The following is a 14,332-nucleotide window of genomic DNA, read 5'->3' on the forward strand; positions in this document are numbered from 1 at the left end:
ACCATGCAAAGAACCCTATAATCATGCAATGGGTTCTTTGAGGGTTCATGTTTCTATATAGAACCATTGACTAAAGAACCCTTGAAGAACCATCTTTTTTAAGAGTGCATGCCCACATTTTAATGAAACTAAGATACAAACCTAAAATTTTGCACACCGTCTACTGAAACAGTGAAGCCCCTCTGAGAAGGTCGCTGAACTTTTGTCAGGTATTGTTCGTGCAGTGAGGTATTTAGAACCAGAATATACTGTGGAACCTCCCACGTTCTTTCCGGGCTCCATGTTTACGCCGCACTCTACCAAGCCGTCCAAGGAAACTGTGTGATCTCATTCTCACACCTCCAGCAGTGGAAGATAAACAGCAGAGGAGCTGGACAGTGGCTGCATCAGTCTGTTTACTAAAGCCATAGTTTAGAGAAAACCTTGATTACAGTGATCTAAAATGTAGAGCTACAGATGCTTATACATGCCTTTATTTCTCATACTGACCACTATAAGGCACTTTTCTCATTGCTTAGTATGGCAAAGTGAAATTTTGCAAGCCCATTTCCAAAAAAGTTGGGATGCTGTGCAAAATGTAAATAAAAACAAAATGCAATGATGTGCAAATCATTTAAACCCTATATTTAATTGAAAACAGTACAAAGTTGAAACTGATCAATTTTATTGTTTTTCAAAAAATATATGCCCATTTAGAATCTTATGCCAACAACATGTTCTTGAAAAAGTTGGGATGGGGCAACAAAACACTGATAAAGTTGTGTAATGCTAAAACACCTGGTGGTTAATTGGCAACAGGTCAGTAACATGATTGGGTATAAATAGCATCTCAGAGAGGCGGAGTCTTTCAGAAGTAAAGATGAGGAGGGGTTCACCACTCTGTGAAACTGTATATAAACAGGATCCAGAAACACTGCCACCTTCTCTGGGCCTGAGCTCATTTAACATGGACTGAGGTGAAGTGGAAAAGTGTCCTGTGGTCCGACGAATCAACATTTGAAAATGGACCACTCAGCTTGTTATCGGTGCACAGTTCAAAAGCCAGTATTCATGATGGTATAGGGGGCATTAGTGCACGTGGTATGGGTGACGTGCACATCTGTGAAGGCAGAACGATGCATTAATGCAGACAATATGTTTTGGCAACATATGCTGCCATCCAGATGACGTCTTTTTCATGGAAGGCCTTGTTTATTTCACCAAGACAGTGTCAAACCACATTCTGCATGTATTACAGCAGCATTGCTGTGTATTAAAAGAGTCTGGGTGCTAAACTGAGCTGCCTGCAGTCCAGACCTGTCACCACTGATAACATTTGGACGGTTATGAAATGAAAAATACAACAAAAGAGACCCTGAACTGTTGAGAAGCTGAAATTCTTTATCAAATAAGAACAGGAAAACATTTCAGTTTCTAAACTACAGCAGTGTCTCCTCAGTTCCCAAATGCTTACAGAGTGTTGTTAACATTTTTGGAACGTGTTTTGTCTGCATTAAATTCAAAATGGGCATATTTTTCAGAAAACAATAAAATTTCTCAGTTTCATTCCATTTTTATTTAGATTCTGCACAGCATCCCAACTTTTTTGGAAATGGGGTTGTATTTAGATAGCACCTTTTACAGCAGGCACTGTGACAAAGCAGCTTTACAGAAATCTGGGTCCGAATGCCTCATGAGCATCTTTCATTAAACAGTTTGCAAGGCAGGTAAAGCAATGTCATCGGGAGGGTCAGCGGCATGCAAGTGGGGCTTTCTGCACAGAATTGGACAGCAGGAAGCTCCATGGTGGTCAAACTGGTCCAGAAGGCAGGCGAGCAGGGGTACCTGATCAAAGCAGATGAAGCAGCAGCATCAGACCGGACAGGATGGGCAGTATGTCTGCTGATACTAGACCTAACAGACCGTCTCACATAACCCCTTTACTCATATCTCTTCACCGGCTCCCTGTCGCATTTAGGATCCAGTTTAACCCTCTGGGGTCCACAAACTCGCCTGAGCGTCAGATTCTCTGTTTCTATATCTGTGTCTGTATCTTTGTGATGATCCAGCTCAGAAATCCAGTTCAAACACTTCCTGAATCCGTAGAGTCGCCCTTTCCATTCCATCTTATCACGAGCTCATACGAGACTCACATCCGGAGTTATGAGCCTATGAAGAGGGGCTGAGATACACGTCATCTGCCTCTCACCGTGTGGAACTGGTGGATTGGTGTGTCCATCTACATTCTGTGTGAAACTGACCAATGGACACTTAGGAAATCACTATGGACTGACCATCACGCCGGAAACCCTTCATTCTTCATTCAGTCCACATCGGAGACTCATGTGAAACGGCGTGCAGAGAGTTTACAGCTGCTGAAGCTGCTGCAGCAGTTTTGGAAAGTAGTGATGAAGATAATGGAGCATTTTGATATGAAACATATGAGGATCTTGTTATATGGATATAAACAAATCGAGAAAATGCACTCAAACCCCAGAGGGTTAACATTCTTACTCTTATTTACAGAGCGTTGTGCGGTCAGGCTCCTGCATATGTGGCTGATCTATTCCATCCTCACTCATCAGCTCTCCTTGGTCAAATAAGCTAAGTTTGCTGTCTGTTCCGCACACCCGCCTGTGGCGATCGAGCTTTTGAGGTCACTGCATAGTTCCGAACTGTGGAACGCTCTGTCCACTCCTTTAAGTTCTGCTGATCCTGTGGCTCTAAAGCTGTATCTGTTTAGACAGGCGTTTGGGTAATCTGTATACATCAGGTCTGCACTTTGTCTTTATTGTGTGGTGTGTATTTTTATCAGATACTTTTGTTTTTGTATTTTTTATGTTGTATAATACTTTGTGACTCATAGCACTATATAAATAAACTTTACTTGCTTGCTAAGGGAAATTTGCAGACGGTTTCGGGTCTCACTTCAATATCTGTTTCTGTTATTTTGTCCAGGGCTCCCAGGAGAGAAAGGAGAGAAGGGAACTCCCTGGTGTGGGACAACAAGGCTCCCGTGGCCCCCCAGGACCCCCAGGTAAAAACAGTACACTATTCTTATCAACAGTGGAAGCTTCGTGAGACCTGATATGCTCTCTGAGAAAATGCGCTGTATTTGAATTGACTTGATTTAAATGCGCACATAATTTCCATATAGATACAGCTGCATGCAAATGTTTCAGCACCCCTGGCTGAATTACATATTTTGTTAATTATTAAAGTGAAAAGAAGTAAACAAGACCTCTGCGGCAAACTATACATTTTTAATGCAGTCATATTTTATAAACTTAAAAACTAATGGTAATTGTGGCATGTGCAAAAATTTGAGTGCTCTTCTAGTTGTAAAGTCTCTGAACTTAATTGACTTGTTAGGCTTTAATTGACTCGTTAGGCCTTAATTGACTTGTTAGGCTTGGTTAGTCAATCCAAGAACTGTCATTAGGAATTGTCATCTGATAATAATTCCAGAGCATAATGAATTCTCTGACTCTGAACCTTGTGCTGACACTCAAGAACCATGAGCTCCTCTAAACAGCTGCTGAGGATCTGAACATGAAGCTACTTGATGCTGACAAGGCAGGAGAAGACTATAGAGAGATATCAAAGCTCTGCCAGCTCTTGATTTTCACTGTCCAACATGTCATTAAGAAAGGGCAGTTAAGGGGAAGTCGAGGCAAGATCTGGAAAACTCTCAGAAAGCACTGCTCATATGCTGGTCAGAAAGGCAAAGCAAAACCCCCATATGACAGCAAAGGAGCTGTAGGAAGGTTTAGCTGAGGAGTGGAGTTGCAGTGTTCTACAAACATGATCTTCAGGGAAGGGTCATCAAAAGGAAACCTTACCAGCAACATTATCACAAAAGTCAACATCTGAAGTGTGCAAATTAACATCTATAAAAACAAAGACTGCGAGCTCGATCCCCAGTGATGCTACAGCCATCCGTGACCGGGAGCCTAAGAGAGCACAGCTGTCCTTGCTCTCACTGGGTGGGCAGGACAGCCCCCCTGTCTCCCCCCATCACTCAGTGGCTTAAAGAGAAGACAGTTCAGCCAAAATCCTCCTCCCTCAGACATGTTTGGTGCTTCTTTAGTTTTAGCACTGGAGCTATGAGGCACCATTTAAGGTGGAACAATCACCGAAGGTATGTTTGGGGGAAAAAAGGAGCAGGATCTGATGAAAGGAACACCTTGCCAACTGTTAAGCATGGGGCACAGGAAACACTGCACATGTGGAAGGAAGAATGGATTCTACTAAATATCAGCCAATTCTGGAAATGTGACACAGTAAGTCAAGAAACTGAAGCTGAAAAGAGGCCAGGACAGTGATCCAAAACCAATACCTCAAAATCCACCATCAACTACTTCAAGACGTACAAGCTGAAGCTTTTGGAGCCTCACAGTCTACTTATCTAAACATCACTGCAAATCTGTGGGTGGATCTTAAACATGCTGTGCATCCAAAAAATATTCCAGAATTAGAAGTGTTCTGTGAGGAAGCTCCTAAAACAAGAGGAGAGACTCAAAGAGCATTGCAGGCTGTGATTTCTGCCGAAGATACAATAATAACTGACTTAGTAGGGTGTCCAAACTTTTGCACAATTACCGTTTTTTCTTCTATTTTTAAGTTAATCATTTATAAATTCACTGTACATTAACATTCACAGAAAAAAGGTGAACTGTGTAATTTGTATACACTCACAGTTACACAATCATTTAGAAACATTCATTAATGAGTAACATTATTATTAATGATTTGAAAAACATTCAGTGCTGCTTAATGTAAACCTGTTTATTTGATTATGAATAATCTAAATTTATTGGAGATGTTATACGTGTTCCTGTTAGCTCAGCCTCTTCTCTTATAAAGATAAGTTAGATAAGCTATAAATGATCTGCATTACTGCATAATACTGTGAATACTGTATTATATTGTAAAATGTAATGTGAAATGTCATTAATTTGCAGCATTTCTATCAATCGTGAACGATTTTAAACAGAATTTGTCAGCAGTAATGAATGCAATGTGGACAGATTGAATACCATTTTGAATGAGTTTAAGATTATATTTGTTCCCTGAAAAAAAAAGTTATAGTTATTATAATTTATTCATAATCACATCATGAAGTATCAGTTTGTTTTCAATTCATTACATTAGGCACTCTTATGTAAAGAATGTTTCTAAACGATTGTGTAATTGTGTTGCTGTACATGAATGTGCTGTTAACGCTTTCTGCTGTGAAGCGTAACTGAATATCGCTTAGATGTTTTGTCAGATATTAATATCTTGTCATGTAAGAGAATTTCATTTCAGTCTGTTCAAAACCTCCATAGGAACCTCACTGTCGTGGAAAGTGAGTTGAGTAAAGACTGAACGAGCTCCTGACTGAGGGAGATCTGCAGGTTCATATGGAGAGAATTACAGTGAATCTCTGTGTCAGAGAAACTCCGGCCTTCAGACTTTAATCACCGCTGCACGCATTCTCTCTGCTTTCTGCCTTTGGTTTCTTTGATTCCTGTCTCGAATATCAAACAGACATATTGGGACAATATTTGGGGCAGGAGGAATGCTTTAGAGTCCATTTCAGCTGTGAGGTCCTCCTCCGACTCGCAGGCTGGTAGAAACTCTGGAGCAAAAACACTGAGCGGCGGCTCGGTTTACGCTCTGGAGACACAGACACAGAAGGAAAACTGACCATTTCAGTATTATCTGTATAAATGTGGACCAACACACCTCAGAGCGAAAGAGGAGCTCAGCTAGTCTGAGTGTGGTGCTGTTTAACCCTTTAAACCCAAACGATCAATTACTCACTCTAATAACTACATTAAATACTTACACAGTAGTTTCACAGTAGATACTGAATAATTCATAGTGAATAGTAAATAATTCATAGTAGATACTGAATAATTCATAGTAGACACTGAATAATTCATAGTAGACACTGAATAATTCATAGCAGATACTGAATAATTCATAGTGAATAGTAAATAATTCATAGTAGATACTGAATAATTCATAGTAGATAATGAATAATTCATAGTAGACACTGAATAATTCATAGTAGACACTGAATAATTCATAGCAGATACTGAATAATTCATAGCAGATACTGAATAATTTATAGTAGATACTGAATAATTCATAGTGACTAGTAAATAATTCATAGTAGATAATGAATAATATATAGTAGACACTGAATAATTCATAATAGATACTGAATAATTCATGAATCTTACTGAATTCTCATCATTTTTGGATTAGGTGGTCAGCAGTTCCAAACTGAAACAGTGACAGCTAGTAGCCACCAGTTAGCATGATGATACTTGCATAATGCTAAATAATACTGTTCACTTTCCTTCACAGGGTTAGCGCTGTTAGCAGGTTTGACTGAGCTGTTCCTTTAAGTTATTTGATTAATAATTAAATATTATTCCCGAAGTTTAAGCGGTTAATATCCGCCTCTCCACAGGTCCTCCTGGAGAGGGCCGGACCGGAAGCCAAGGCCCTCCAGGCCGGCCTGGGACTCAGGGCACTCCAGGACGCCCTGGAACCCCCGGCAGCACCGGACCCCCTGGACCCCCTGGCTATTGCGACCAGAACTCCTGTTTAGGCTACAACATCGGAGGTAAAACACGCTGTCTCCTGTTCTCTCCTCTTCTGAAGCTGCCAACTATGATGGCGTTTTAGGGAAATTCAAGAAAAAAGTCGTAATATTTGGTAATATTTCGAGAATAAAGTCGTAATATTTGGTAATATTTCGAGAATAAAGTCGTAATATTTGGAGGATAAAGTGGGCTAACTGTAGGGGGGCTGCCATAACGCGTTGGGGTCTCGGTTGCTGTACTGTAGGGGGGCTGCCATAACGCGTTGGGGTCTCGGTTGCTGTACTGTAGGGGGGCTGCCATAACACGTTGGGGTCTCGGTTGCTGTACTGTAGGGGGGCTGCCATAACGCGTTGGGGTCTCGGTTGCTGTACTGTAGGGGGGCTGCCATAACGCATTGGGGTCTCGGTTGCTGTACTGTAGGGGGGCTGCCATAACGCGTTGGGGTCTCGGTTGCTGTACTGTAGGGGGCTGCCATAATGCGTTGGGGTCTCGGTTGCTGTACTGGCGCCGGAGCTCCACTCACTCCTGTCTCTCTGTGGATCATTTTGATCATCATTCTCACTGTCTGTGAAACTTCATGCCCTCTTTGAATGGGGGGAGATGTAGCCCCCGATAGCCGTGTAGACGACCCTGCCTGAGATTCTCCTTCAACAACACAGACAGACAGTTTCCTCCGAGTCCGTCTGGCTCTTTATTCTAGATAAACACAGTTTCCTGCTCCGCCGTTTCAGCCGGTTCTTATACTAATAACAGGCTGGTGCTGATGTGCAGGAGAGACAGGGAGACTGAGTGTTTCTTTATGGGTGAATCGATACGAAAGTAGAACTCCACCAACTCACCACCCCTCATTTAACACCAGGAGGCGCTGCCTTATTGACCTATCCTGGTATTAATACCACTTTAATGAGGTAATTCTACGACTTTTTTTCTCAAAATATTCCAACTTTTTTCTCAAAATAGTATGACTTTATTCACGAAGTCTACTTCTTTATTTTTATTAACAGTGGCCCTAAAACGCCATTGTAGCCAACTTCACCCACATGTTTGAGGCAACTTTGATGATTTAGACACGCAATTAGCATCATGCTAATTGGTGGGGACCACTGTAGAAATGATGCTGCAATTAAACTTAAAGTAACCGGGTTAACCTGAAACGGTCAGTTCAAATAATAAGTTAACAAATGTAAAACAAAAATGAATCATCTTTTAATATCACAGTTCCAAGTTAACCAGGTTACTTTAAGTTAAAAAGCTGCATCAGCTAGTCAGCTACATTAGCCTTGTAGCTCGTTTTAAAACTAAAGATGGACCCAACGTGTCTGTGATGACTGGCTATAACTGGGGTGTTGGTGGGGGGGTTCTTTTTTTTTTTGTTCTTCTGCTATTGTCTGTAACCGAAAAGCCACTGCTACTATTATTTTTTCATTCCCTCTATTACCAGCCATCCCATGTTCAGACAACGTGGGCCGTTTTCTCTTATTTATCATTTTTACATATGAAGAAGTCCACAGTCTGGCACTGCCTGTGATTTCCATCCTATAAAACCCCACTTTCAGCGGCGAGACTGAAGAATAACCCCGACAGAAACTGTCCACATAAATTTAACAGAGTGTAAACGCTATCTGAGTTTTACAGTTGGTCTCGTAAGAGTTTTATGTGTGATTTTAATGAGAGAGAGCGAGTTTACTGGGCTGTGAAACATCAGGGAGGAGCTCCTATTCACGCTAATGTATTAAAGCCCTTATGCGGCTCCTGCAGGAAAATGTGTCATTAGGAGCTTAAAGAACCTCCGCTGTTCTTCTTCCTGATCTGCTGCAGCTGATTCAGACAGTAATTTCAACTCTGAACTTAGAAACACAAACTCACTGGGCCTCATTCTACCATATCTTCCAGAGTTTGTTCTTAAAAGTGTTCTTGAGAAAGGTCTGAAAAAGTCCACGTCAGATTCATGACGGGTTCTTAAAGCGCAGAACTGTTCTCACCTCAGTGCTCTTGAGTGTGTTTAGATTCTGTTCTTACCTAAGAACAAATCCCACATAAGAGAACTTTGGTGAATGACAGAGGCGTAAAAACCGGGTTTTAAGAAGAAATTTCGGCAACACTTTCTATGAATGTCACATTTCTAAGCATCTATAAACACATTTATAACATGTTATAATGTATTCATAAGGCATTAAAAACATGGTTATAAATATTTATAAAAAAGAATTACACTGAATTACACTTTATAGCCATGTTTATTATACATTATGAATTGTTAATATAATGCATTATAAATAGTGTTAATAACATGTTATAATGTCAGTCCCAGCTTGGAGAGTGTAAAGTAAAGACAAATACCAAGCTAACGGTGGTGAACATTACCTTTCCCACATTGGGTAAAACACTGATGCAGCTCTAGTTTAAACTCTGACATTTGAAGCCTGTAATGTGCTTTACTGTGAATGTTTTAGTGTTTCAGTAAATCCTTCAGTAAATACTTCAACTTGAAGCCTCACTCTGAACACTGGAGGAGGCTTTAGTACAGTACGCTTCACTTTACTTAGAGCGGACAAATAAGACTTATGAGCTCTTATAACTTGTTATGATCAGTACTTATAATGTATTATGTTAATAATTCACAATGCATAATAAGCATGGCTATAACATATAATGCATTTTTATAAATATTTATAGCTATGTTTATAATGTCTTATGAATGCATTATAACATGTTATGAATGCGTTTATAGATGCTTACAAAGATGACATTCATAGAAAGTGTTACCGAAATTTCTTCGTAAGAGCGGCTAAATAAGGCCCACTGACTCTAAACTCACTATAGTAGTCAGAGTGCAGACCCTGAGTTCAGTCAGTAAACGTTTATTAGACGTATTTCTGTAGAAAACACCTTAAAGCTGTTTATAATTGAAGCTGTAAATCCGCATGATTGGTTTGCTATGAAGCCTGTATTCATAAACAGCTATAAATGTGCTTGTAATTTGGTAACGATGCCAAATAGGAAGCCAGCTTCACTGATTTGAGGCAGCTTTGTTATTAAATTTAATAAGCATTCTTATGAACTCTAATAATTCCTCAACAGCCTGTCATAATGTACTGTAATTAATTAATCAATGACTTACAAACGTGTTGGACCACTAATACCACAAATGTAATGACCCGTGCATAATTATGAATCACCTACACTCATAGAACCATTTGCATGCTTAAAGAGTTTTTCGGGTTACCAGCCTACTGATGTGCCTGTGATGGCTCCGCCTTCTGATCACCATGGAGACCAGATGCCTTCAAAGCCGGGCCAGTGTCCAGTCCTGGATTTTGTAATCTGTGGATGGCCAATCAGTTACATCACCAGTTTCGTTAATTACCAACCATCACAAAATCCAGGAGCGGAATCTGGATTCAGAGTTCGAGGGTCGTATTACAGAAACTTCCTATCTTTTTATTTATCATATCTCCAGTTAGGAAATCGTAACTTACTGGATTGAAGCCGACAGTCAGCTGTCATGTCTGTTACCTAGCAACAGCTGAAACATAGACATGCAAGCAAAATAATCAAGTTAATTAGCCAGACAGCTAACATTACTGTTACTGATGTAAAAGCAATTAAGCAGTAGAACACGAGAGGGAGTGTGTTATCACGAAATAACATCACGGCTGTGATTTGGTCGCCGTAGATCATCACAGCCGTGATGTTATTGGCGATAACACACTCCTCGAGTGTTCTATTGCTTTAATACAACAGTTAAATAAATAAAGTAATAAATTAATAAACTGGGCCGTGAACGCGGCGTTTAATATGTTTTAATGTTCGCAGTTCCTTCACCAAATTATAGTTCCTTAACGAGCAGCTTGTTGCTACGTCAGAGTAACGAGCTCCGCCCACTCGCTGCACAGCCGGCAGTTCGTTCTCCAGCTCCTTACACTGAATTCCCAAACTGTCATCACCACTGAGCAGCTTTTCAGTCGGCAGCTGAGACAGAAGAACAGCTAAACAACCTGGAATCAGCCAGAAATGAACCCAACACCATTCGCCAAACTAAATGGGCTGTAAGATGCTTTACAGACTGGCTGGAACAAAACAACATTAATACTGATCTGGCAAAAACTGACAAAACTGAGCTGAACTTGATATTGCGGCAGATTTATGGCTCAGTCTGATTTGGTCAGACTCTGAAGATCAGACTACACGTTTGGCGAATGGTGTTGGGTTCATTTCTGGCTGATTCCAGGTTGTTTAGCTGTTCTTCTGTCACAGCTGCCGACTGAAAAGCTGCTCAGTGGTGATGACAGTTTGGGAATTTAGTGTCGTCTCATCTTCAGAGTCTGACCAAATCGGCTGTCGGTCAAATGTGATCTTAAAAGTATCCATTTTCTGTTTGTGGCAAAGTAAGAAGTAAAAACTTTCAAATGTCTTGAGCGTCTCCTACAGCTGTCAGAGTCGTTGCTTAGCAACGGCGTCTCAGCGGAGTGATACAGTGTTTGTGAAAAACCTGTGATGTTATGGTGAAATAACAGCACAGTTAGAACGCTTCTCAACCAATCAGCTCGCGTGACCAAAACTAACTGTTGTATAAACAAAACTACAGCGCGATAGTTAAGAATATTGCGACAAACCTTGCAAGTCGATGTAGATAAATGTGCTGGTAGTGAACTATGCTGCTGACTCAGCTGCCTAAAAACCATAGAAACGGACCTTAAACAGAAGTTCGGACCCTGTTGGGGTTCATCCTAAAGTTAGGACAGGATTTAGGAGGTTTAGTCTAGTTAGGATGTTTGTGTGATGCTGTTTTCTTATCTGGAGTTCATGATGAGATTATGAAGGTAGGAACTGTTATTCTGGAATAGATACTGTCCTGAATTCAGTCGTCATGGAGACTAAACAGATCAGAGATCAGAGTTGAGAGGTTTCTGTAATACGACTCCTGATCTTAAAGTGAAAGGAAGCAGAACTGGTTATTTACTGTGGTGTGAAGGTGTATTAAACTGCAGCGTATTTAGAGTGGGTGACTTTAGAGTCAGAGTGTTTAGAGTCAGTGAATTTAGAGTCAGTGTGTTTAGAATGAGTGACTTTAGAGTGAGTGACTTTAGTCAGTGACTAGAGTCAGTGACTTTAGAGTCAGTGACTTTAGTCAGTTTAACTGACTCTAAACACAGTGACTTTAAAGTCAGTGTGTTTAGAGTCAGTGACTTTAGTCAGTGTGTTTAGAGTCAGTGACTTCAGAGTGAGTGACTTTAGAGTCAGTGTGTTTAGTCAGTGACTTTAGAGCCAGTGTGTTTAGAGTCAGTGTGTTTAGTCAGTTAGTTTAGAGTCAATGTGTTTAGTCATTGACTTTAGAGTCAGTGTATTTAGAGTTAGTGTGTTTAGAGTCAGTAACTTTAGAGTCATTGTGTTGAGTCAGTGACTAGAGTCAGTGTATTTAGAGTCAGTGACTTTAGAGTGTGTGTTTAGAGTCAGTGACTTTAGTCAGTGACTTTAGTTAGTGTGTTTAGAGTCAGTGTATTTAGAGTCAGTGTGTTTAGAGTCAGTGACTTTAGAGTCAATGTATTTAAAGTCATTGACTTTAGAGTCAGTGTGTTTGGAGTCAGTGTGTTTAGAGTCAGTGACTTTAGAGTCAGTGACTTCAGAGTCAGTGAGTTTGTGTTCAGTGCTGATGTTCCCGAGTCATTTTGTAAGAATAAAGATTAATATTTTCTGTTTTTGGTCAGCACCGCGACCCAGAAGGATAAGATGGTTTAGATGATGGATGGATGGGTGGATGTTTTTGGTCAGGGTTACAGTGACGCTTGGCTGGATAACCAAAAATGAGCCTGAGGGATTTTGTTCATTTTAAATTGATTTTTTGTAACTTTTTCCAATGTAAGTGATCAAATTCTCATCATAGCGCGACACGTTATCAGTGAGATAAACATAAATAACGTTTTCTTTTCACAGTCTGTAGATGCTGATACAGTATTTTAAAGCCAGTTATTAAAACATATATTTTACAAAACGTCTCCTCCTCATAATTGCGCCCAGTGATTTTGTGCTGTTTTGGTTCCCAAACATGAAACAGATTCAACAGTTAAAGTAAAGAAACTCATTTTTTACAATGAGAAAGAAGCGAATCGATAATGAAACACATCGCAGTAAAAGGAATCAGAGTAAAACGCTGTAGAACAGAAGGGTGAACAGTGACCCGAGCAGATCAGGGTGGAGTTCTCCTGTGAAAGAGCTCTCAGGCTCCCTGTTCATGTTCTGCTGATCACTCAGAGGAACCTGATGTTGTGGTTCTTACCTGCTGTTTCTCTCTCCTCTCCTTTCCGGGACGCGTCTCTCCTGACTGTCAAGAAGACCAAGTGCAGTATGAGAATGATTACTGAGGAACATTCTCTGAGAACCTGCTGCTCTTCTTCCTCTCCTCTCTCTCCATCCCTCCATCCTGCTCTCCTTCCTTTGGCAAAAAAAAGACTGCGGCTCAGGAAAAACTTGACTACCCCCCAAACCCCACCACCCCTACACCCCCCAAACCCTACCACCCTTCTAAGCCCCCCGAAATACACTATAATCACCACCTCCTGATGTTTCACCACCACTAAGGTTCTTTAACGGTTCTTTCTGGCAGCTTGTTAGCCGATCCATGCTAATGCTAATGCTAACAGCCTCTGTGTTCTTCTCTACAGTCGTCTCCTCTGTGTTTTCCTCTGGTTGATCTGCTCCCTCTTCTGCTTCCTGTCTGCTCTAACGCTCTGGCTTTGTTCTCTCTCTGCTACTTCCTGTCGCATGCTAACGCGCCGGCCGCTCACTTTTGGTGGTGGTGAATGACAGACCGACACGCTGATGACCAAACTGACCCCCCTGTGTTCCCCTAGTACAACCGTTACCTCCCAGCCCCTACCAAAACTACGGCCCCGGCGACAGCACCGCCCAGGAGGAGGAGGAGGAGGAGGAGGACCCGTACGCCGGTTACCGTGGATACCCACCCCAGTACTACCAGCCCAACTATCATGACTCTCAGATGGCCCAGGACAGTCACGCCTACCCTGGTTACCCCGGTTACCCTGGATACCCCGGATATCCCTGGTTACCCCGGTGCCGGGCATCGCTTTTCCCGCAGCCTGAGCGAAAAAAAACAAGCTCCGCCCACAACAGAAGAGGAGGCGGAGACTACACACTGATAATGCACCAATACACACACTCAGATATAAACACAAGGGCTGCACAATATAAACAACTGCACAAAGCTATTCTAAATTTGTTCCAATGTGTTCTCAAAGTCACAGTTTAATTTGAAATGCACGGAAATATCAACCACAACGAAATATCAACCACACACCGAAATATCAGCCACACACCAAAATATCAACCACACAACAAAATATCAACCACACACCGAAATATCAACCACAACAAAATATCAACCACACAACAAAATATCAACCACACACCGAAATATCAACCACAACGAAATATCAACCACAACGAAATATCAACCACACACCGAAATATCAACCACACAACGAAATATCAACCACAACGAAATATCAACCACACAACAAAATATCAACCATACACTGAAATATCAACCATACATCGAAATATCAGCCACACAACAAAATATCAACCATACATCAAAATATCAACCACACAACAAAATATCAACCAAACACCGAAATATCAACCACAACGAAATATCAACCACACACCGAAATATCAGCCACACAACAAAATATCAACCATACATCGAAATATCAACCATACATCGAAATATC

General features: G+C 41.1%; 1 protein-coding gene across 1 annotated transcript in view; it reads left to right on the forward strand.

Moving 5' to 3' along the window:
- col14a1a (collagen, type XIV, alpha 1a) overlaps positions 1 to 13,967 on the forward strand; it is a 167,690-nt gene extending 153,723 nt beyond the window's left edge. Inside the window, 4 exon segments of the mRNA XM_036596192.1 lie at positions 2,938 to 2,969; positions 2,971 to 3,016; positions 6,446 to 6,601; positions 13,433 to 13,967. Coding sequence (XP_036452085.1) covers positions 2,938 to 2,969; positions 2,971 to 3,016; positions 6,446 to 6,601; positions 13,433 to 13,848 — 650 coding nt within the window. The 3' untranslated portion in view covers positions 13,849 to 13,967.
- Positions 13,968 to 14,332: the final 365 nt, after the last annotated feature.

Source organism: Colossoma macropomum, unplaced genomic scaffold, assembly GCF_904425465.1.
Source record: "Colossoma macropomum unplaced genomic scaffold, Colossoma_macropomum, whole genome shotgun sequence".
Taxonomy (NCBI): domain Eukaryota; kingdom Metazoa; phylum Chordata; class Actinopteri; order Characiformes; family Serrasalmidae; genus Colossoma; species Colossoma macropomum.